Raw genomic sequence first — 26,594 nt, forward strand, 5'->3', positions numbered from 1 at the left:
CTAGGAAAATGGGTGAACTAATTTCTTCTTCCATGATATGAAACTGTAGGACAAAAATTATTCCTGTACCAGGAAAAAATTACAGAGACAAAGAAAAATTCCTCAAACACTACCAGATACTGTGGCTCATTGTTCTTTGGTCTTATTTCCTCTCATGCTCAGTGTTTTCACTTGGCGCCTCTTGTTCCAGAGATGGGCGGTGATATTAGCACTTCCACTGTTCAAGGACTGCTTCTCAGGCCCAACGGTGCCAACCTGAGAAATAATAAGGCCTTCCGGATTTCCTCATTAACTTCGTAGCTTTTTAACTTTCCTTATTAGTTTCCAATTTGTTTAGGCTTTCTGAACCATTAATAACTTTTCCATAAATGTAATGCTTTTGTTTGAAAAGAATATACAAAGAATAATTTCTTATAGGGTCATAAACCTTTGCAATAGAAAGAAATTTAATCATTCTATTATCCGTATGTTGATTTAAGAAGGACTGTTGCTTAACTTTTAAGATCTAAATAGGATAGTTCTTGTAACAGCCATTTATTGATGAGCTAAGAATTTTATCTTTTATTTTTTTTTTTAAACTTTCTTGCATCAAAAAGCTTTCCTGCCATGAATTTAATTTCCTTTACTTAGAGTCACTGTGTTCTTTTTATAGCCTGAACTCTCACTTGGGGTTTCTTTACACTTAAGTACAAATTCCTCTATTTTGTTTTGTTTTCAGGCTGATCATGTTCAGTTATTCTACGGAGATCCATTTCTTTATCTCATAGATGATGATTAAGTCATGATTGAATGATCGTCTTTGGTAACTCGAAAAGATTGGAACCCTGTCAGCCTTTTAAAATTTATGTACCTGTATAGCCAAAATCATTGTATCGAACATTAATATGGCTAAGAATGGTTCTTTGTATGTTTGTATATGATTTGCCTTTAGAATGAAAACTTTAGAGGGAATTCACTACAAGATAAAATCAGTGTTTTCCTTGGTAGATGTTTAGATTTTTTTTTTTCCAATTTTCTTGACATTTAATCTTGAGTGAGAAACTTGTCCTACTTGAAATATGAGTGGTCGGGAAAGTGGAAAACATGCCTTAGAATTCAATTTGCTACAGGCATTCAGTCATCAAATAGATTTTCCTTTTGATATATTTTGAAGATCAAATGAGAGTCTTTTAAGTATTTATGGGAAAAATCATGTTGTACTTCATCTCATCACTTTTGAATGAAGTTTTTAGATTTTATTAACAGACTTTGACCTTTTCAAACCTAGGAACCCAAACTCTTTCTAATCATGCCAGGAACATTTTTGAATTTTCAATTAAAATGTGAATTTCTATGCTTCGAATGAGGAAAAATGTTCTTAGGTAGTATTTTTTTTTTTTTTTTGAAGAATGATTTTTTCTTAGAAGTGCTTATATTTTATGTGTTTTTGAAAAGTAGTTTTATTGAGGCTTAATTTACATTCTATAAAATTCACCCAGTTTAAGTGTACAGTTTAATGAGTTTTAGTAAATTTATATACAGTTATGCAACCATCTCCACCATCCAGTTTTAGAAAACTTCAACAGGATAGATTTTTTTAAGCTGATTTCTACTTACAATTAAAGAGGTTAATTTCTTTTCTTTTAACTGAGAACATAGATTAGTTGATTACATATGTTCTTTTCTAATTAACTTTATTTATGTTCTTAATGTCTCCTGTTTTAGTAAATTATGTTGAAAAATATACTGAGTTTTGGAATAGGAATAAACAGGTTAGTGGAAGACAGACCATAACAGACTGTGGTATATTGAATCATTTAGAAAACACTGTGTGGGGCCAGCCTGGTGGCATAGTGATTAAGTTTGCGTGCTCTGCTTCGGCGGCCTGGGGTTTGCCAGTTCGGATCCTGGGCGCAGACCTATGTACCGCTCATCAGGCCATGCTGAGGCAGCATCCCATGTACAAAATAGCAGAAGATTGGCACAGATGTTAGCTTGGGGACAATCTTCCTCCTGCAAAAAGAGGAAAATTGGCAATGGATGTTAGCTCGAGGACAATCTTCCTTACCAAAAGGAAAAAAAAAGAAAGAGAAAAAACAATATTAAAAATTTGGAAAAAGAAAGGGCCATTTAATAAATGCTGTTGGGACACTTGGTTAAGCCTTAGGAAATAAATAATGATAGAATACTACCTGTTCACTAAAATAATTTAGGTTTACCATTTATTTAAGTAGAAAACATAAGTCCATAAGAAAACTTGGAGAAAATATAGACCAAAAATGATTTCTAGATGTAGAAAGACTTAGTAAGTATTTAAAAATATGGAATAAGGTATAAAGAAATACACTATTTGACTTTGACTACATAAAGTTGAAAAACATGGCAAAGGGTAAGACAAGTGATAAACTGGGAAAAATACTTGCAACAAACAGATATGAGAAGCAGGGGGTTAATGTATGCTATGTGAATATTACATTCAAATTAAAAACAAAAACGCTGAAATGCAATAGATGAGCATATAAATAGATAATTCAAAAAAGAAGAAACAAATTGCTGATAAGATGCATGTACCAAACAACAGAGCCTCAAAGTATGTGAAGCAAAAACTGACAGAACTAAAAGAAGAAATAGACAAGTCCACAATTTCAGTTGGATACTTCATTTCCACTCTCAAAAACTGATAAAAACTACTAGACAGAATGTAAGGATTAGAAGAGCTGGACAATACCACCAAACAAGATATAATTGACTTTTTAGAGCACTTCATCCAGCAGCAGCGGAATACAAATTCTTTTCAAGTTCCCATGGAACATTCACCAAGATAGACCATACCTGCATCATAAAACAAAGTTCAACACGTTGGAAAAATTGAAATCAGTTAGAATGTATTCTTTAACCATAATGGAATCAACTAGAAGTCAGACAGTACACTTCTAAGTAATCCATGGATAAAAGAGGACGTCTCAAAGGAAATAAGAAATACATTGAACAGAATGAATATAGAGCAAATCATAATTTTTGTAGCACACACACACAAAAAAAAGCAGTGCTGAGAGGTAAATTTATAGCACTGAATGATTATACGAGAAAAAAGAAAGATCTTGAATCAATGATCTAAGCTCCCTTCTCAAGAAAATAGAAAAATAATTGCTAATCAGTGGGCATAAAGTTTCAATTAAGAAAGATGAGAAAGTTCTAGAGATCTGCTGTAGAACATTGTACCTATAATTAACAATACAGTCTTGTACACTTAAAATTTTATTATAAGGTAGATCTCAAGTATTCTTACGGTAAAATAAAGTTTAAAAAAATAGGAGCAAAATAAACCCAAAGCAAGCAGAAAGGGACAAGTAATAATGATAGAAGAGCGGAAATTAATGAAACTGGAAACAGAAACACAATAGAGAAGTCAATCAAAATTAAAATGAAATAAAGGAATGCTACAAAGAATTCTTCATACATAAATTTGACAGCTTGGATGAAATGGACCAACTCCTTAAAAAACACAGACTACTGAAACTTACCCAAGATGAGAGAGATTCTCTGAATGATCCTGTAACTATTAAATTGAATTGTACTTAGAAACTCTTTGGAGTGAGGGGAAAAAAGCTCCAGGCCCAGATGATTTCACTGGTGAGTTCTGTATGTTTAAAGAAGAAGAAACACCAGTCATACACAGTCTATTCCAAAAAATAGTTGAGGAGGTAATCCCTTTCTATCTCATTTTATGAGACAATCATTATCCTGATCCCAGTACCCGACAAAGATGGTAGAAAAAATGGAAACTACAGACCAATATCTCTTATGTTACTTATGTGTTAAAATCCTCCACAAAATATTGGCACACCAAATCCAACTATATATAAATAGAATTATACACTATTGCTAAATGAGATTTGTTCCAAGTATGCAAGGCTGCTTCAACACTTGAAAATAAATCAATGTACTCCACTATATCAATGGATTATAGAATCATATGATAGTATCAGTTAATATAAAAAAAGCATTTGGTAGAATCCTGTAGCCATTCATGAGAAAAATTCTCAGCAAGGTGGGAATAGAGTGGTAAGACCACAACTTGATGTAGAGCATATATAAAAAACAACAGCTGATCTAATACTTCGTTGTCAAAGATTGAATGCTTTCCTCCTAAGATTGGGAATAAAGTAAGGCTGTCCACTCTCACCCTTCCTATTTAATAATGTATTGGAAGTCATATCCAGTACAATAGGCAAGAAAAGAAAATAAAAGGCATAGAGATTAGAAAGGAAAAAATGGAAACCTTCCCTATTTGCAGATAATATGTGCCAGTGTGTAGAAAATTTGAAAATATCTATAAAACGTCTGTTAGAAGTAGTAAGTGAATTTAGCAAAGTTGTAGGATACGAAGTCCACACAGAAAAATTAAATCTTTTTTTTTGTTTTTCCTTTTTCTCCCCAAAGCCCCCCAATACGTATTTGTATATTTTTAGTTGTGGGTCCTTCTAGTTGTGGCATGTGGGATGCTGCCTCAGCATGGCTTGATGAGTGGTGCCATGTCTGCACCCGGGATCTGAACCGGTAAAAACCTGGGCCGCCAAAGCGGAGTGCGTGAACTTAACCACTTGGCCATGGGGCTGGCCCCAGAAAAATTAATAATATTCCTATATACTAGCAATGAACAATTGGGAACAAAATTTAAAACATTGTACAATTTACAGTTGCTACAGAAATAATGAGATACCTACATATAAATTTAGCAAAATGTCTATAGGATCTGTAATGTGAAAACTATAAAACACTGATGTATGAAATTGCCTAAGACCTAAATAAATGGAGAGAGAAATTGTGTTCATGGGTTAGAAGACTCAACTTAGTTAAGATGCCAGTTCTCTTCAAACCTCCCTTCCAGCAGGATTTCTTTTATAACTCCAGACAGTATGATTCTAAAATTTATATTGAAAAGCAAAAACACTAGAATAGTTCATCTATTTTGAAAAAGAAGTTACCTGATTTTAAGTATTATATAACTTCAGTAATCAAAACTGTGGTATTAGTGGCAAGACTGAATCCAGAACTGTACCTTTATAAGTATGGTTAGCTAATTTTTGACAAAGGAGCAGAAGCAATTCAGTGGAGAATGGGTAGTCTTCCAACAGATGGTGTTGGAACACTTGAATACGGATTGGGGAAACAAGTGAACCTCTACCCAAACCTCACACCTTATACAAAAATTAACTCAAAAATGGAGCACAGATCTAAATGTAAAAAATAAAACTAAAACTTTTAGGAAAAAACATGGCTGAGGGTCAGCTGAGGATTTCTAGGATATAACACTAAAGGTACAATCCAGAAAAGTATCAGTAAGTTTGACCTCATTAAAATTAAAAACTTATGATATGCCAAAGATCCTGTCAAGAGGATGGAAAGACAAGCCGTAGACTGAGAAGATATACTGCAAATCACCTATTCAACAAAAAACTTGCGTCCACAATGTATTAAGAACTCTCTAAACTCAGTAGTAAGAATACCAAAAATCTAAATAGAAAATGGGCAAAGGGCTTGAGCAGACATTTCATTAAAGAGTACATACACATGGATAGCAAATATTTACATCAATATGTTCAGCATCATTACTGATTAGAAAATTATGAGGGGAATATAAATACCTATTAGATATAGGTAATATATAATATAAATATAGAAAATATATATAACTATTGCAGAAATTCCAATTAAATCCATGATGATATGCCACTACATAACTATTAGAATGGCCCAATAAAAAATATAAGTGAAAAATATGTTTAAAAAAGATATAGCCAATTGGTGCTGGCCTGGTGGTGTAGTGGTTAAGTTTGTGTGCTCCGCTTCAGGGTTTACAGGTTCAGATCCCAGGTGCAGACTTAATGCACTGCTCATCAAGCCATGTTGTGGTGGCATCCTATATACAAAATAGAGGAAGATGGGCACCGATGTTAGCTCAGGGCCCATCTTCCTCACCCCCTCTCTCCCCAAAAAGGCCGATAAAGAGCTTCTCTCTTATATGGACCCCTATGAGAGTGAGAAGTGCTTGAGTTGTAGAGTTTTCTAGAAGAGACACAAATTCAGTTTGTAATGAGGAAGCAGTTCTATATAAGCATGTCTAGTAAATAGCTTAAAGAGATACAAATAGAAAGAGATCCAAAGCACTAAGGTTCCAGTAATTTGACTAAATTTTCACCTCCATACCTTCTTTTCTTTTGGTGATTTTGTTTTCTTTTCCTTAAACTGCACCTCCCAAATCATAGCCTTGGCCCCACAAAAACCTGATTAGCATTCGCAGACAAAAGAGGATAAGGGGTGATGGAAAGCCACTGAATTCATTTGGTAGCAAAACACTTTATAGGAAAGACTTCTGCTGTGTATAACATTCTTGAAAATATAAACCTTATATTGATAATATATTTATTATTTATATAACAAGTTGTTTGAAAAAGGGTATGAAGTGGCATAAATAATTGGTTTAGTACAAGATAAAACCTACGTAAGTTCCTAGAGCCGCTATAGTAGTATCTAACTCTTGGATGGGATGGGCTCTGGAGTCGAACTTCCCAGGTTTGAATATCAGCTCCACCACTTACTAGTTGTCACTTAACATTTCTCTACCTCAAGTTTCTGATCTATAAAATGGAAATAATAATAGTGTTTATCTCATAAGAGTTGTGAAAATTATTTAGCACATGTAAAGCATTTATAACAGTAACTGGGACATAGTAAGTCCTCAGTAAGTGTTAGCTGTCATTACTAGCTCTTAATTGTGAATATTTTAAGATAAGTGTACTCAAAATCTTAGCTTCATTTGAAGTAAACTAAGATGTTGTCTTTGCCTAAAGTACTCCTTTTTTGTTGTTTTGTTTTAGACGTAGTGAAAAGACCTTGTAAGGAGTACCAAAGAACTTTCAAATATTAAGAACTAAAAAAAAAAAAAGAATTTGACAGAAAGCAAACGTGATGTTTCTTGAATTTAATTCTCTTCTAAGCATTTCCCTCAATTTTCTTTTCCTCAGATATATCCTGAATATTTTTTATCACTATGTAAACTTCAGAACAATTCATTTTATATTATTCAAAATCTTATTATAGTCTATTTTATTTTGGGACCTTTTAAAAGCTTTTCCTATTAATCACAGTTTTCCTTTTGTCTTTATAGGTCACCATTTGCTGCCGTCACAGACTATTCAGTTACAAGGAATAATGTCATACAGCTCTGCTTGGAATTGACAACAATCGTGCAACAGGTATTAGCTGACAAACTTTCCTTCTGTTAATTTACTAGCTATTTCATATTCTAACAATGAGAACTGTTCCTGTTTACTGAAAGTTTATTAGATGCTGGTTTGGGAGGTACTCATTCAAAGACAAATGGTTCTAAAGAAACCAAATATGTAATTATTAATTGGAAAACTGTTCATATAGCCCAATAAACATGGGTTTTATTTACCAGAAGATGTAAAAGTAACCTGAACTTCTGGAGGCATCATTATAATAAGGTCATAAGTCTGTTAGTCTCACACTTTTAGTGGGGATGACTAAACTGTATTGCCTTTCACAAAATTGAATTGCCCCATTTGTATAACAATCTGAGACTTTTGCTCTAAGGCACTATTAGTTCCTTACTAGTGCAACTATTAGTTTCATTTATATAGGTACACATACAAACAACTATACATAATAACCTTTAACAGTTGTCTGCTTATATGACCTGATGTTTTTATTTTGAATATTATTTAGGCCGGAGATTTCCAAATCAAATTCCTCCAGGAGTGCAGCAGCTAATATAAATGTTCGAATCAAGCCTGGCATAAGATATGGAGGAATGGTGGAGGGGTGAATTGACTAGAATCCTGCAAAAATTTGTTTAAATTTGGTAACAAAACACATCTGAGAGATCTGAGACCTGCAGCCACCACTCTGTAAGACTGATGCCAGCCTGTTGCTGCTGCTGTCTCACAGTGCCATTATTTGTTAACCTATCCACTGATGCAGAAATAGGGAAAGCAGAGGATAACATATGCTGACACAGAAGATTATTGGGTAAACTGATGATTTAATTTATCCTCTACCTCCTGTCCTTTATTACCAGAAATAATGAAGAGCTTTTTATATTGCCTGTATTTTCTCAAAGAAATAAGAAATTTATTAATATAGATTTAAATGCTTCAGGATATTTTCTCTTGTACTGTATAGATTTTATTTGCACCATTTCTCTGAAACTGCAGGTTTTAAGATGTTTTTCATTATAGAAAGGAGAGTAACTTTGTGAATTTTAATTGTGGAACACATCAGACATCAGGATTAGATGATGGCAGAAAGTCAGCAACTCATTGCTGTTAATCACAGACATGCATGAATATGGTGAACATTTTATGAGCTTTGAAATACCCTAACAGTTTCACTGCATGTCTTCATATTTGATAGCAGTAAATTTTATTTCTGAATTTCAGAGATCTTAACTAGATAATAGGAAGAAGACTGGCATTTTAGGGCAAGAGTCAGTAAACATTTTCTGTAAAAGGCCAGACAGTAAGTGTTTAAGCTTTGTAGGCTTTAGGGTGTCAGATGCAACTACTCAACTCTGCTGTTGTAATGCAAAAGCCCCCATGGACAATGTGTAAATGACCGGGCATGGCTTTGTGCCGAGAAAACTTGTTTTACAAAAACAGACAGCAGGTCTAATTTGGCCTACTGGCCATAGTTTGCTGACCCGTGTTCTAGGGCAGTGCTAGTCCACTGTGGTCTGCAGGTCAGCAATATTATTATCACATGGAAATTTGTTAGAAATTCAGATTCTTGGTATCTACCCCAAATGTACTGTGGAGAGGGCCCAGGAATCTGCATATTTACTAGTTTTCCAGGTAATTCTGGTTCTCATACATTATTCTAGGGTGCAGGGATAAAAGAGCAATAATATAATCTATGAGTAATTTTCTTTGTAGTTCTGTATTATCAGTGACATTTCTTCAGAACTCTATTTTCTAAAGTTCTATTTCTTTTAAAGGTATTAAACTTGACCAGAGTTTTGAGCTGTGGATAACAAACCAGATTATTAGTTTCTTCCCTTTTAGTATGAGAGAAAGAAATTCTCTCTGATGTGAGGGTACCTATTACACAGTATTTGTGTGATTATCATTCATAGTCTCTTAATACTGGATATGTGCTCAGTAGCAATCTATATACAAACAATCATAGTAATATAATAATTATTAACACTTATCTGCTATGTGACAAGATCTATGATAACTGTATTCTGTGTATTAAAGGTTTTTATTTATATGTGAGACCCAAGGCAGTTGAAATACCATGGAATTAAATAGGAGAATTAAAAGTTTGTTTATTTTTCACCTTTTTAAACATGAGAAACTCATAGTCCATCTGATGTCAACTTCCAAAATAACTTCATTTCCAAGCAGAATTATGACAGAAAGTGGGTGTTTTTCATTTCTTGTCTCTTCTCCAAATATCTGGATCTGGATGGCCTGTTTTTATGTTTACTTTTGAGTAATTGGTCCACTCTTTGTTGCCTTATAAACCAGGACTGCAATTCTAAATGGCAACCATAATAAGTTTTCTTGAAAATCTTAAAGGAGCGTACTCGGGTGTATTCATTTTCACTTAATTCATACATACCTAATGTTTTCCTGTATCAAAAAGGAATAAACAAAGTGATCTTGACCCAAAAAAAAGCTACCTTTTTTTAACTTTTATGTAGAGAATGAGGTCAGAGATGGAGAGTTTTCTATGTTTAGAACTCACAGGTTCCAGAGCATACCACTCTAACCTTCAGATGTAACATTGGGAAGAATGGCTGAAATGATTTTCAGTGAATTGAGATTTCCTGTACAGACACGTGCAAGGGCAGTTTGTGTCAGATATGACTAACCCACCCATTCCGCTATTTTAAGAACCTACCATCTAAGTAACAAGTGATTCATTTATTGTTTGTTTCCAGAATGTGTGCACACCTGCTATTAAGAACTACTTCATAGAAAACATATGGCATTTTGATATTGCCCTCAGAGGTTTGTTCATGCTCTCAACAGGACCTTTTAACAGCTGCACTATTTGGCTCAACATTCTCTTTAGGAATCTTACTTCAAGGCATAATGTGTTTAAGGTTTGCTATTTACAGATCAGGAAACATTAGGTAGAATAGAGAGAGATGCTATTACAGGTTGAACTTTTGAGTACATTCCATCTTGACCAAACACAGAATTATTGAAATTACTTCAAATAATTGAAATACTCCAAATATACTCAAGATGTAGAAGGACCTATACTCTCCACCTACTATATACTTTGTTTTGAAGAGGATGCCTTGCCCTCCTTTGGACATTTTGTTCTAACAGTACCTATTTCTGTTTTTTTTAAAGTTCAGTTGCTCATAACGTTTGTCACAGTTTCTTCTGCCTCACTCTCATTTTCCCATCACTGTCCTGTCCCACATGTCACCTTTAAGAGGCGTCTGAACAAAAACCTCTATCCGTGGGTGTTCTTGGTTATCTCCTTGCCCACCCTGTCCCAACTTGTGCTTGACTTGATATCTTAATTTGTCTACTTTAACTAAGTCTTTTCTGTTGTACCTTAAAGGAAATATGAGATGAAAATTTCTATTAATACATCTTCATGCCATCCTGATTTAATCTATTTATAAGTATAGAATTGATCACTTTCAGACTAGTCATCCCAAAGCCCAGCTCCAATCTTTTCACTTTCAACAATTTTCCACTAATTTCCAAATTGATTACAAACTCCTGCCTTTGGAATTCAGAGGTCGCCAGATATGGTCCTGACAAGTTCAGTTTTGTCTTCCAGTACTCCCATGCATCTTAATTGTAGTCTAGTTCATGTGGATGAATTACCATTGGTAAAATAGATCTTGTAGCTTCATCTTATTATGTTGTGAGGCCGCCTCAGAACATGCCCCATATCTTTTTATCTCTGTCTGTTAACATTATGTCCCATCCTTAAAGATCTCTAGGAAATGCCACCTCATTCATATAACTTACTATTTCCCACAACTGTTTGTGTCTTCCCCCTACTTTGACCATTTATATTTAATGTAATTATTGATATGGTTGGGATTAAATTAAATATACCACCTTGCTGTTTGTCTTCTATGTTTCTTTGTTCTTTTTTCTCTCTTTTATTCTGTATACTTTTTTATTAATTATTTTTTATGATTCCATTTTGTCCCTTTTGTTGACTTAGCTATGATTTTTTTGTTGTGTGGGCAGAGGGTAAAAATCTCTTAAGATTACATAGCATTTCACATCTCGTCTATGACAGTTATATTTGGCTGTGAATAATAAATCTGATATCCGTTAGGTTATGAAATCCTTGGAGACAGGAACAGTGTCTTGCTCATTTTCATATATAGTGGGTGCTCATTACATACTTGTTAAAATAAATCGACCTGAGCCCCAGTTACCCCTGTGGTTAGCACATGCTCGTTTGTACTCTTCCAAGAAAAATTTGGAATTAAATGCATGAATTGTTAGTCATTTTCATTTCACCTCCTGTGTAAAAGCTGCAGCCCTGTCTCTGCTATTCATGTAAAGAGCCCCGGAGATATGCAGGCATACCCGTCACTACATCTCAGCTTATTCATTAGTTAAAATATGAGTATTGATCCTCGTAACGACTTTCTAATGCTAGAATGAAAGTGAATAAAACTTCTGAAACACTATGCAAATATATAATAGTAAAAAAACGTATCTTTTAGAGGAAACCTAATTATAGGCATGATATATTAGTGCTTATAAATTCTCTCTTAAAATAATCTATTGTGTTTTTATTGTTCTGTGATATCGTATCTTTGGTACCAAGTTTTTCTGGGCTCTGGTCTGTTGCTACTTGTCATAGCAATAGGAATGAGGATGATTGATAAAATAATGAAATAAAATAGTGATGTGTTCATTTCTTGAAAATGAAACTGTTGATGATTATATTTTATTTAGACTCTGCGCTTCTATATTTTCAAAATTTTCTAAAATCAATTTGAGTTAGCAGAAAAACAAAAAATGAGTGCTATGTACATTGAGGAAATACTACTTTGATAAAAGAGCATAGCATAGACGAGTACTTATTATATTTTAAAGTAAGTTACATAGTTTACAAACAGTCAGTGTCTATCTAATGGACTCATTTAGCCATTATATACACACTAATCACTTCATTCACTTGGAATTGTATGCAGTATTTGAAAACAGGAATTAAACTTAAGCTGCCAGTAAAAGAGGCCAATATGGATAAGCAACATGTAGATTTTTAAAAAAAATATCTAGGGCATGCATTTATTACCAGGCTTTCAAGAAATCTCATCTGAACAGTTATGATAGTTATGCTTTGAAATATGCTGTACTTCAAATTATTTTTACTCAACTTTAATTATTTTTATTCCCTTTGCAGCAAGATGAGGTGATCAATATCTAAAAATAGACTGTCACAAATAGATTTTTTTCCCTTCTTAACACAAAGGGGTGGTGCCATGAAGTAAGTGGAAAGTGCTTCTTGATATTGGCTACTTATATTTAAAGTAATGCTAATGTTAGAGGAGAAAGATAATGTAAATTTATTTTAACAAGCTCTTTTTGGAGGAATTTATTTAATCTACTATATCTGTTTTTTCCAGTTGTGATGGATTTAGATAGTTATATTTGAAGTCTTTTAAGGAGATCTTCCCCCATCACTTCCCACCCCACGTAAGATTGATTATGATAGCGCATTTGAGAAAAAATGAAAACTCATTTTAAAATGTTAAATGGAAAGAATTCTCACGAAAAACTGAAGCTTCATTTAGAGCACTGTCAGCAACTGAATCAGAAAAATGAGACAGGTACCCACCCACTTCTTGTCAACATTGAAATAATTGCCATGATGCCTGCCCTAATGGGTATCAGCTTAACCTAAAATTATTCCACTGTACCGTTTTTCTGTTTTCCACTTCAAACACAAAAATGATTAATTAGATTGTGACTACTTAAGAAATGGGCAAAAAAGTATCGATTTGCAAGGTGAAACTTTCACGGGACTTAGAATACTTGGGGCAAGGGACAGAGGGCAGAGATAGTGAGTATTGGGAGACTTGAGGCTTAACCCTGTTTCTTCATGAGCATTTCACCTTGGACAAACCATGTAACTGCTGTGTCATCTAAAGACAGAAATGATTCTATCTGTTATTTTAAGAATCAAATTAGATGTATTAAAAATGGTTCACAAACATGAAGTGAAAAACGAAAGTAATATTCATAAAATGGATGAGAAATAAACTTGATAAAACGAATTAGAATAACAACTGTTTTAAATAATAAACGTACACAGATTTTTTTTCTCCATTTGATGTTAGTTTTCTTCAGCTTCATATACAGTGAATTCTGAATTACATGCTGTGAGAAAAATTTCAACATGTTGTAAGACATTTTAAATCAGATTTTGAAATGTTAGATAGAGAGTGAAAACTTTCTTTTAAAATTCAAGTTCTGGTGATATACTTTTATCTGAAGTGGTCCCCTCTAAATCATTATGTATTAACATGTCTTTATGTTTTCTTATTGACTTGCTCATTTTTCAACCTATTTAGATCCCCTTTTCCATGTCCTTGGATATCACTGGTTTTCTGAATAGTGTTCAAAACATGTTACTTTCCCTTACAGTTGGAAAAAAAAGAAACGATCAGTAATCTTTCATGTAAGATTGTTGCAAAATAACTTTTGAGAAGAAAACAAATGCAAAGAAAAAAGAAATTCTAGAGATCTTTCTTAAAACATCTTAACTATGCAATTTTTACCTACTGCATAGCCAGCACTTTCCTTCCCCACTGTCTAAAATTTAAAGAAATAGCATTTATTGTTCAAAAAATCTTAACTGAGAGAATCATCACCAAGAACTGAAATGAAAGTTCATTTAGATGTTGAGAGAGAGTTTTTATGGTCCTTGCTTGTATTCATTCCATCGATGTTGTATACCATCAGTATAAAGGTTTGTATGTAGCACATTCTATGCTCCTCTAATTATTTTCCACATTTTTTTAAGTTATAAAAGTAATATAATTTGGGGGCCGGCCCACTGGTGCAGCAGTTAAATTTGCACTTTCTGCTTCGGCGGCCCGGGGTTTGCCAGTTCGCATCCCAGGTGCTGTTGCTTTGGTCTTTCCTACAATGGATGTCTTTTCTTAAATTGTTATTCTGGCTTTTTGACTTCATTTCTTTGATTTAGTTTCATATTTGACTGTTGGATGTATTTTGTTTCTTTTTAAATCTTTATTCAAGAAAATAGAAAAAACGTTCTTTAAAGATGATTATTGGAAGAGGTTATTTTTGATGGGCAACTTCCTCTAAATTATGTGTGTGTGCTTTCTAATCACTTTTGTTACCTTTACACTATTTTAAATACAAATCAATAAAAATAAACAATTTGTGAACTATTCTCTACATATGCATTTTTATATAAAAATATAAATGAGCATATTGAGTGTTTAGCCCTTTTTAAAATGTATTCCTGCTTGAATTTAATCTAACCTGTTTTATCTTAATCAGGTTATTTACTCAAGGTAAATACTCAAGAGAAAATAGGAAGATACCCAAGCTTTTATCTAGGACTTACTGAATTGATACTTGTGGTTTAAATTATTAGAGGACATATTTATAAAAATAAAAATTGAAAAAAAAATTACAGAATTTTGTAAAAGTAAATAGCCCAGAAGTGATTTTTAAAGTTTCATTAAGGATTTATGCAAAGAAATTTGGCCTGTGAGTTTATTGACGATAGCTATTGTATTTTACTTCATTATATTTCATCTGTATGAGTAGTACCTCCTGTATTGTCTTGGTTGACATTTTATATCATTTATTCTTACATTTTTATGGCAAAACAGTTTAGTGCACTTTGACATAAGGGAGATCTGAGTCCATCATCCTGCCTCTGCTTTTTGACAAACTATATAAACTTGGACAAATTACTTCATATCTCTGGTGGTCTTTGTCTTTATCTATAAAAGTAGATCACCACTCTGTTGGATTATTGGAAGATTACTGTGAATATTGGAGATTGATCTAGCCCATAATTTGGCATTTAGCAGGAGCTTAATAGATGCCAATTTTATTTTTCCTTTTTCTCCTCAAAGCCCCCCTGTACATAGTTGTATTTTTTTTTAGTTGTGGATACTTCCAGCCGTGGCATGCGGGATGCCACCCCAGCATGACTTGATGAGGGGTGCCATGTCCGCACCCAGGATCCGAACTGGCGAAACCTTGGGCTGCCAAAGCGGAGCTCACAAACTCAACCACTCAGCCACAGGGCTGGCCCCTAGATGGCAATTTTAGTTACCTTATATAGCAAAAGAAGCTTTGGAAACTTTGCTCCGTAGAAAATTTAAAACAAGTGATGCTCTGCTTACTTTTGGTATTGAGTGGCAGTGAAGAAAGACCTATTTCTAGGATGAGTGATTTTTTAAAAAGCATTTTGGTTTAATTTAGGATATTCTTTAGATTTTAATGCAAATTGATTACTGTGCTTCATATTCTGGAAGATATTTTGAAATATCCATGTTCAAATGTAATACAGAAGTTAATTTTGATCACCTGTGAGTTTGCCATCCCTAGTCACATATTCAAGTAACCTAGAGTTGAAAATGGAAAATTCAAAATGTTGAAAGGTAAAAGGCCAATGTATAAGTCAGTCACACAGAATGTGTGTTGTAAACGGGATATTAAGATTCAAGTAGTAGTTAAATACATGTAAATTTCTAAAATGGAGCTATAAATTCTACTAGGGTAGGCAGGGTATATATTCTATGGTCCATGTAGTACGTATTAAAACATATAAAAGCCCAGCCAGGATAGTCTCTTAGTCATCTCAAACATAACCTTAAATCCTGTTTTTGCTATATTCTTAGGGTTAGTGTTTTAAGCCTTCCTGAAGCAGACATTCTAGGTGACCTGAAAATTGGACTGGGGCTCTTGGGATTGAAACTGGGGCATTTCAGACCAAAAACCAGGACAAGATTTACAGGTAATTTTTAAACAATGTGAATTATTTTACTTAGCATAGCTGTTGAAGGTAATACGAAAGGTGATTCTGATTTTTTACTTTATATTTAAACAAACAATGTATTTAGTTCGGTGTAATTATACCTAATTCTTAAGTTTTCTTCGGCTGTTTTAGTTGATCATGAGGAAGCAAAACCAATGTCTTTTTAAACTTTCCTATATAATCCTATTATGGTGAATCAGAAATTAGATATAGAACTATTAGGCATAGTACCCAGATAACTAGAGAAATTTTTTTCTGAAGACAAATATAAACAAAAATAAACAATTTGCAAAGCTGAGATTATTGTATATGTATACCTCTATCTCTTCAAAGGCCTAGAATATAGCATTATAGTCAGAATAGATATAAATACACAGAGAAATCCTCATTCTTGATATAAAAAATAAAATGATTATTGGTAGCTACAAGCTTTCTGAAGACTGAGAATGAAAAGGTAAATAAGAGTGATGAGATTGCTGCATTCTAAGACTTTAGGAAATCACTATTTACAACATGGGGACATAATAATTTATTATTCTTCCAGCTTTCTGACACTGGCCTGATTTGTGAACAAAAACTTAAAAACTTACTGTATAAAGATGTAGATAGTATCACCACCAGTAATAACAGAAGAACTAGATGTGTGGTGTACTGTACTAGTCAAATTGTTTAGGTAGCAAATGGCAGGATACTATTTCTCAGACATCTTTTTTTGTCAGTGTATTACATTAAACAATGCATATCGTTTATGTTATGAAGCATAATAAGAAGTCAAATATTCATGAATCTGCCATCTAATTTAATAACTAGACATTACCATTATTGTTTTAGTTACAATTGTGCTCTCCCTCATCTCATCACTCTACGTCTTAGGATGTTTATTATTTCTTTTCTTTTTCTTAAAATAGGTTTTTTTTCCTGCTTTTTCTCCCCAAGCCCCCCTAGTACATAGTGGTATATTTTAGCTGTGGGTCCTTCTAGTTGTGGCATGTGGGATGCCGCCCCAGCATGGCTTGATGAGTGGTGCCATGTCGGCGCCCAGGATCCGAACCAGCGAAACCCTGGGCCACCCAAGCAGAACGAGCGAACTTAACCACTTGGCCATGGGGCCAGCCCCTTAAAATAGTTTTTATATACTTTTCTAAACCTCTCATTTAATTATGCTTGTCTTTGAGCTTTATAAAAATAATATCACTCTGCATATTACTTTTTTCACTTCATATTGTATTTCTGAATTTATTCATGTTTTGTTCAATCATTGTAGTTCATTCACTTTCACTTCATATAGTACTCAATTGTGTGTATATACTCCACTATGTTTATCTGTTCTCCTGACCATGAACATTTGGATATATACCTACATTTAAATATATACATAGGAGGATAATTGCTGGGTTGTACAGTATGTACATGCTCATCTTTACAATTGTACCACATCCTTTGCTTAAAGTTTTATTGTTTATTTATGTAATGTACTTTCATTGTCTTACTACTCTCTGAATTACTGTATTTTTGTCATATTGTCTCATTATGCAGTTCACCAAGAGGCTTTTAAAATTTTCTCACAAAGACTCTAAAGAGAGAGAACTTTTACCATTATTACTATATGAGATATATGGAAACAGATGTGGAAAGATGAGTTAGGTGATTCTTAATCCTTATAGGTGATAAAATAAACTTCGGAAGAGAGTCCTGGAGATGCTACCATTTGTAATGTACTATGATTATTCTTTTTAAAGAATCAAGCCAAAACTAATACCAATCTATTTAAGAGAAGATTTGCTGTAGGAGACTTAGTGAAATCAAGTGTCTGCCTCATATACCTTGGTGTCTCCAGTGCCTGGCAAATAAATGTTTGTTGAAAGAATGAAAGGCTTCATTTTCCCCTTAAAATTTCACCCAAAAAATGGTTACAGGATTTTAAATTAAGCAGCTGTAACTCACTCTGATGCTGATGAAGACCTAAAAGAGAACTAAACAGAAAATACTGATTTTTCAAAGTTGATGAAATCCAGGTATATCATGTTTATTACAAATACAAAATTAGTCCTTTAAACTTTAAAGCTACTTCTTCCTATTCCTTCTATTAATCCTTGCAACTCCAGGGAGATGAGCTGGGGGGAAACAGTGGTGATAGCATCAGTTTCCTCCGTGAAACGAGTAATGAGCTGGTGAATTGAGAAGAAGAAGGGAAAGGAATTACTGTGGAGAGGACCAGAGGCTCAGAGAAGGTTGCTTTTGGAGTAGAAAAGGTTCTCATTACTGTCCAGTCTGCTTCCCCCTCTCTCCAAATAAATCCATGTGTGCGTTTCTGAGTATCATTTAGAATGCTTTTGTAGCTTAAAAATTCTAATTTTGATCTGATGTCAAATTTGGAAACCTATAGGGCATAAAGGAGTATATAATACTATTGGACTATGCAATGCCAGAGTGGGAGTTATAAAAGTACCTAAGGAGGAAAAATCTAAAGTTCCATTAGGTACCTTTATTGGTTCTGGTTCTGTAAATATTTTCTTGTGTATCTTGTTCCTCTTTAAGTGCTATCACCAAAGTTTTTTAATGCCTTTTCAAATGTCTACCCTAACGCTATTCAGCAGTTATTAATACCATAACTATTAATTTCCTATTTAATGTCTCACTCTTTGCCACAGCCCTCCTCACCCCACTAAATATGTCACTAGGCTTCCTGTACTTCTCATTAAACTATCTACACAAATGTTCCCCTGCCCTGTCCCCCCAGGAGGATTCTGAACTGCCTTTCGGAATTGAAATGTGTTTTGCCCTGGGCTCTTTCTTTCACCTCTGTAACCCCTCCCTCAAACCATATCATCTGGATAAACCTTATTCCTTACGATGTTTAAAAATTATTGGCAGGAAACAAAGGACTATATGAAGTTTAATAGGCAGGCGATAATATCATTACTATTTTGAGGGTGGCAGAGTGCTTTTACAACATTTTATCAGATTTGTTCCTCACAATAATCAGATGAAGTAAGTAGACCAGATGTCATTATCTGAATTTTGTAAGTGAGTAAATGGAATTTCAGAGAAGGAAAGTGACATAATCGATAAGTGACATGGCCATGACTTACATCCAGGTGCTTTGGCATAGTTTGTAATACTTTCTGCTCATTGCTCCTCAAGTTTGTCTTCACCTTAGAATCAAATAAAGAGCTTTTTAAAAACGCTGATATCTGCACCCCATCCAAGACCTATTAAATTAGACTCTCTGTGGTGGGGCTTGATGTCAGTATTTTTTAAATGATGCATCAATTCATTCTAATATGGAGCCAAAGTTGATAACCACTGTGGTGTACTCACACTTTACTGATTTTAGTGTGAGATGAGTGTGAGGTGGAAAGAAAATATATTTGATCAAGAACATTGTTTCCCAAAGAGGAGTGGTCCCTGGACCATGATTCACCTGGGGAAGCTTGTTAAAAATGCAGATTCCTCAGACTTCACCACAGGGCGAATGATTGAGAACTGTGGATCAGGAGATTCAACTATTTACAGCTGATATCAGCCCAGAGCCTGCATTTTTATAAAGGAGGCTAGTTAAAGTTTGAACTTAAAACTATAGTTAATCAGTTGTTCATAGTCCATTTGTGCTGCAAATGCGTATCCAATAGGATTAGACTTTCTCTTTGAAACATCAAATATAAGTTGTTAATGAAAATGGTCATTGTGCATTTGTAATAAGGGGAGAACCAGAGCTAGAAAGTAATGTGGTATCAACAGACAGGGGCAGGAACTAGAGTTATTAAAACAACAAGGAATAATAACAACGTTTTTAGCATTATTATAAATCATATTATGCCTTACATGGATTATATCATTGAATTATTACAAAACTCTATTGCATAGATTTTCATACCAACATAAGATGAAAGCAACAAGCCAAAAAAATACAGAGCTATTAGTTATATGCACTGATTTTCTAAGGCATTTAGAAATGACCAAAGTAGTTTTTAATAACCCAGGCCTCTTGGGTTGGGTCAGAATGACCACCAACATCTGATAGGTAATTCATATGAAATTAGGTCCTAACATAAGTGAAATAATGGATTGAAATTATAGCTGAGAGTGGCAGGTTGAAGAATTGGTCAGAATTAGGTAATTAGGACTAGTGAGCATGAATCAGACTTAGAACATGAGGCAAAAATTATCTATAAATACAAGATGGGAAAAGACTAGATTTGCATGAAAGTAGCCGAATGTAATGGGAGGTTGCTTGTGAATTACAATGTGTGAGGAATGACATAGCATCTCTGAAAAATAGCACTCATATTTCCTGAAATGAAGAGGTACAGCATGTAAAATTCATGGAATAGTTCTTGCATTCAGCTCTGCATTAGTTAGGTCTTCATTTGCATGTGTGTTTTCCCGTTGTATTTGGTGGAGGATTGTGTCAGTCAAGGTAAGCTGGATTATGCTGCAATAACAAACAACCTGAAAATGTTAGTGGCTTTTAATGATGCTCATGTCCAGTGCTCATGTTCCATGTCCGTCCTGAGTTGCCATAGCTCTACTCCACATCCTCTTACTTCAAAGCCCAGAGTAGCCTCTTCTTGAACACTGCTGGTCATCGTGGGAGGGGGAAGAAAAGAGAGCATGGTGAACTATGCACTGGTTCTTAAAATTTCTTCAAGGAAATGAGACATAATTTTTCACATTTCGTTGGTGAAAATAAGTCACATATCCATGGCTGACTTCAGTGGCTCAAGGAAGTTTACTTTTCCCTTAAAACAAGGAAGTGTATATTTAGAAATCATAATACAAATCTGCCACTGCAATGAATCTATAAGGAATTTCAGTATAGCATTGTACTAGAATTTTAAGGACAACATTGTTTATTTGAATATAAGGAAACAAAATTATGGGGAAAAATTTTAAATATCACAAAAACAGCTTGATAAAGGTTGAGTTTGAAGAGCTGCTTCTCTCTCCTCAATACTGTATTTGTATGCGTGTGCATCTCTCTTAGTATTTTAAGTATAATCTACTGGAATATGGGTGGTAGGTTTGCTGGGAGGGGGAAGACTTCTTGAATTTTTTCAGAGCATCAAATTCTGCCTTATAATCACTCAGTGTTACTACTAGGAAACCCTAAATGGGTACTGATTCTGCGTAGTATCTCTTTTGAAAGTGTACCAAATTAAGCCTAGATTTAAGCTAGTACTATTACTTGGGCAACTTGGTATTTATTAGGATTTAAATATCTTATCATCAGTGATCTAAAAATATTTATTGAGTGCTTGGGTATAAATGGCATTTTTTCAAATATTGCACACAGTTACTGTATATAAATGGTTACATTTTGTCCAAGAAAATGCAATCTAAATAGATAAAAAGAGCAAAGCTATATAGGCTAAGAAATTTTTTAAATTAATACTTGGAATTTGTTTCAAATATAACATAACTTCCACTTATTTTCTGGCAGCCAAGTGGATGATCTTGAATTGAAGAATTAATGTTTAATTTATAATTTTTATTTGTAATGGGATGTGGTGTTTATCTTTGCTTGAACTCTAGTTGAATTTGTCACAAGGGAAAACTTGTCTCCCATCACTTAAACCCTATAGATTTTCTTTCCCTTGTGGTATGTTAGATGGTCGTTATAATAAGTAACTTGAATATCTGGAAACTAGAGAGGCTCTTTATTACAAAGAAATGTTAGCTTCCTTGTATGAATATAAAATTCTTGATATCTTTTACATAATATGAGTCTTCATGCAGAGAAAGGCCCAATTATTTTTGTTGAAAATATCTGCTGAGATCATGCAGATTAAAGTTTAAAATCAAACGCATGTTTAAAATGATTTTAAAACTGTGAAACTCAGTCTATTTTTGTACAAAATAAGTGTGAAGAAACTAAATGTACTGTACTAGTTTGTTTGGCAATTAGAAATTTTGTTTTAAGAAATATGGCTTTAAAAGTTCCTTTTGTATACCTAACCTATAGAACCAATGTAAAATGTTTATTATAGAATGTGAAAATAGAGAATCAATGGAATAAAACAATCATAGCTGATAAAATCAGATTATAGAGTATACAGAGCACCTTGAGAAATTAAAGAGACAGTGCAATTGAATATAGGGTTCCTTCTTTGAAAATATTGACCATCTAATGGTAGAGACTAAGACTAACAAATAGGTAAACATAAAATATGTACAGTTAGTAGTAATCCTATAGGCCGTTCAGAACCATTAAGGTCTTGACCCAAGACTTGCAGAATAAACAAACTTAGTTCATAGTGGGAGTTAGCTCATTGCCTCTTCAGATTGTCAAAACTGTGTTATTGAAGTTACAGAGATCACAGTCTTACCTTAAGGAGATTTCTGGTCATTGGTATCTTGACTTGACATTTTTAGTTTTTATCCCTTTTGACACTTCAATCTTGAAAAGCCTCAGTGGTTTTTGGATTTGTTAGAGAGCCGTTTGGATGCTGAAAAAAACAGTCAGCTTCACTTCTGCCTGCACCCCAAGTCTCTATATGCTAAAAGATTAGTTTCCACACTCATTCAACTATTGGAACATTAGTCTCTCATTGTCAACTGAAAGACTAGAATGATTGGAGCCAAATGGGGCTTCATTTTAGATGACCTCCTGGGGGGAACTGAAGCAGAATTTTGAAGAGGAATTCGATGCAAAGTGTAGAAGACTATGGCTATGTTCACTGACAGAAAGACTAGACAGCCACTACAGTCATGCCCACTCACATTCTCCTTCCATCCTTTGTTTATTGCTATTTTTATGTTACAACTTGTGACCTTATTTAACCTAATGAAAATCTTAGCCAGTTCATTTAAAAATTGATCGTTTTAAAATTTTAATAGATGCCATCCTTCGTGGACCTTCCTCTTTTCAATCCCAAAACAACCACAGGAACACTAACAAGTTTGTGGTCATTGGGCCAGTCAAAATGGTGAAGGGATTGCCAAGGAGGCACTCGTGGGGTGATTATACCTCTGCCTTGTTTACCAAGGACGTTTATATATCTGAAATTAGAGTTAAACAATGGCGTTTTGATAACACGTCAGCAGGAACGCCTGTGCCTATTCACCATGGGCGTTCTCCTCCATTCTCAGGATCCTCAGTCAGCTCTCCGTCTTTGATGAATCTAAATTTAGTTTGGGCTTTTATCTTCCATCCATTGCAAATCTTTTATCCCTGGCACTGCTTTCTCTCTGCCCACAAAAGTATGTGATGGGTACTTTTGAGTTCCTTTTCATGGCTTTTTTCCATATATTATCCTACAGAGAGTATTGGTTTCATTATACTGTGTTGCTACTGTAGATGTCATCATAGTCTGGAATCTGCTCTTTGCTGAAGGAAAAAAAAAGTGCAGCATCTGGTTAATAACCGGGAATTAAATCCCTTCATGTTTTCTTCCCAGATATTGCTTTTACTATTATTTGTTTGAAATTCTAGTTAATTGCCTTTCTGTTTTGTAACGGTTGGATGGACTATACTAGATTTCTCTAGACCTGTGCTGCTGTCTAACATGGTTACCACTAGCTGCATGTGGCAATTGAAATGTAAATTTAAATTAAGTAAAATTACAAATTCAGTTCCTCATTTGCACTAGCCACATTTTACGTCTTCAATAGCCACATGTGTCTAATGACTATTGAATTAGGTAGCACAGACATAGAACATGTTATTATGACTGTTGTTGATATAAGTTTTATTAGATATGTTTCTGTAACACCACTTTCTCTATTTACTCCTGGCCAAGCAACTAACTCTTCCTCCATCTGGCTCCTAAACATAAGCATTGTCTGAGCTTCTGTCCTCACCTATCTTCTCACTATACATAATCTTTTTTGACAAATTTGTTGTTTTTCTCTTGTACCTTTAACTATCACTTCAATGTAAATATCTCCTAGACTGGTCACTATTTTAGATCTAATTCAGCGTTTTGAGCTGCTTGCTGGACAGCTTTGTATAATATGCCCTGTCTCTCAGCCACTTCTAGTTTCACATAACCAAAATATTATATTGTTCTCCCCAAATTCTTACCTCCTGACCTCTCTACTATGTCATTCATCTCTCTGCTCAGACTTGAACCCCTGGAGTAATGTTTGATGTTCCCCTCCTCATTATTCTCTGTATCTAATGAATCAGTCAACCAGTTCTCTCATTCTTGGCTACATGTACGTCATCCACCTCTCCTCATCTCCCTTCCCACCATCATAACCTCAGTTCAAGCCCTGATTACGTATCACATTTTCTATTGAAAGAGTGTTCTGACTGATCTCCCTGCCTCCAGTTTTTCTCTGTTCCAAATCCACAACTTCTTCCTCATCATTTTCATAAAACATACATTGGATCACATACCTCTCATACTCACACATCTGTGAGCACTCCGTTGTATCAGAGTAAAGTGTGCACTCCTCCATTTTCCCTAGAGATGAAATGTCTACTTTAGGGAGATACATAGCTTTGCAGAGATTCCCTGAGACCTGACACCAAAGTTACTCTTGTAACTAAAGGAGAGGAACAAGAGGAAAAGAACCATGAGAAAAGGAGCAAGAGGTGGCTATGGGAGTTGTTAGCCAGACCAGAGAGTTTGAACTCCACTCCCACCCACTCACTGCCAGCACACACACTCACCATTCACATTGCTGTTTAACACCAACTATGGCATGAGGTAAGCTATCCTGACTTCAGCCTCTCCCAAGGGAAAGTAACAAGAAATTGTCAATTGACTGAGTTAAGTTTTTGCTACCCCAGAGGAATGGGGCTTCAAAATAGATTGTTGTAGAAAAAAACAAATTTTATTCCTTTTAAAACCAAAAAGATTTCTCCAGCCTAGCATTGGTAGCTTTCTACAATATGATCCATATTATTTTCTAGGCTTTCTTTTCTACTGCATTCACCCTACGTATCTTATACTCTAGCCAAATTGGTCTGCTTACTGCTGATTGTGCCTTTGTTCAGTGTGTTTGCACAATCTGAAATGGTCTTGCCGTGTGAACCCCCAATTTCCAGATTTAAAAGCTATTTTAAGGCCAGCTAACGTATCTCCTCCAGAAGGTCATTCCAGAGTTAACAAGTCAGAAGTTATCTCCCTTTTTATGAGATCTTCTGTTAGCATTTATCTTGTCCACCTTGTATTATTATTTGAATGTTTTCTCTTCCACTAAATAATAATAATGGCCAACAACCAGGTTTAATGTATCTTTGATCACCTTATTGCGCCTGACAGTGAATTGTATTTAGAATATGCCCAAAAAAAACCTTCTTGGTAAATGGAATTGTGGCTTGAGTAAATAAATGAGTGAATGAATGAGTAAGAGTATAAGACTAATTCATTAAGTGAATTAATCACTTAAGCATATGAAGATGTTTTGATAGCTTAATAATAGAATATTTAAAGTGTTCTATTATTCTATTATTAAAAATTATTCTATTATTAAAGATAATGGTATAAAGGTACCATTATCAAAGGTTTGCATAGATGGATCATTTAAATACTACTTGTAAGCAGAACAACATTTTTTATATTATTTGTACAAATATACTATAATTACACTAAAAAGAGACAGATGAAAATTTATAGCATTTGTAACTATAAAGTTCCTTGAAATATAATCGTATATAGAATTAGATACATACACTATTTCTCTTCACTCTCTTTATTCAATATTAATGAACTGTGTATTATTCTTATGACTATATATACTACACAGTTGATGAGAAATTTTACTTGTACTGAGCATTATGACCCCCTGGTGCTTAAAACTTGTTGATCAAGTATGGAGCATTATATGAAAAGGATAAAGAAGAGATGCAAGTGTTGTTTTGCATGTACAGTAAAAGACAGCATGAGCTACTGAAGAGAAATTTTGAAGTATACATAGAAATTTTTCTATGTATTCTGCTCAGTATTGGAATTGCATCATTGTTTCACAGAAAGGATAACTTGATTATGATCCTGTGTGGGCACATAGCTCATCTGTGGGAGGCTGATTCTGTGCGTACTTTTCTAAGAAGAAAGTGATCAAAATTGAAGAAACACTCCTCGTTTTTATGGAATTTGGTGCATTTAAATATGCATCACATGGTTTGTAGAAGCAATATTTGGAAAAGGATAAAGAAGAGATGCAAGTGTTATTTTGCATGTACAGTAAAAGACGGCATGAGCTACTGATGAGAATTCCTGGGAGTGTATAGTGGCATAACTCTAAATCCAATTTTAAAAACCTAAATTTAATCCTAACCTAAAAATAACTCGAACGTCAGAGGTGTACCTTTCCAGAGATTGAATAGGTTCATAAAATGTAGCTTTCTCCGTATTCAGTGCCATTTTCTTTTTAAAAATTGGGGTTTGATCTTTTGGGAAAAGATTTGGCCCTAAAGTGTTAATAAAACCCACACTTGAGAAGAAAATATTTTAAAATCACATTTTGATGGAAATAAAATAACTTAGTAGTAAAATGAATACCCCAAAGTACCTAGGGCTATTTAAATATTTAGCATGATAAAATGAACTCTATAAAATTATAGCTCAACTAAATAGAACATATTTATTTAATTTCTATTCGTCTCCTCAATA

At 34.2% G+C, this 26,594-nt stretch overlaps 1 protein-coding gene across 10 annotated transcripts in view; it reads left to right on the top strand.

Annotated features, from left to right (window-relative positions):
* The window catches only part of CNKSR2 (connector enhancer of kinase suppressor of Ras 2), a 257,543-nt gene that overhangs the window by 66,218 nt on the left and 164,731 nt on the right, over positions 1–26,594 (top strand). For all 10 annotated transcript variants that reach the window (XM_070603410.1, XM_070603414.1, XM_070603417.1 and 7 more), the window contains exon 4: positions 7,151–7,238. In XM_070603410.1, the coding sequence (XP_070459511.1) occupies positions 7,151–7,238 (88 nt within the window). The remainder of the gene's footprint in view (positions 1–7,150; positions 7,239–26,594) is intronic.

The sequence above is a fragment of the Equus przewalskii genome, chromosome X (genome assembly GCF_037783145.1).
Source record: "Equus przewalskii isolate Varuska chromosome X, EquPr2, whole genome shotgun sequence".
In the NCBI taxonomy this organism is placed as follows: domain Eukaryota; kingdom Metazoa; phylum Chordata; class Mammalia; order Perissodactyla; family Equidae; genus Equus; species Equus przewalskii.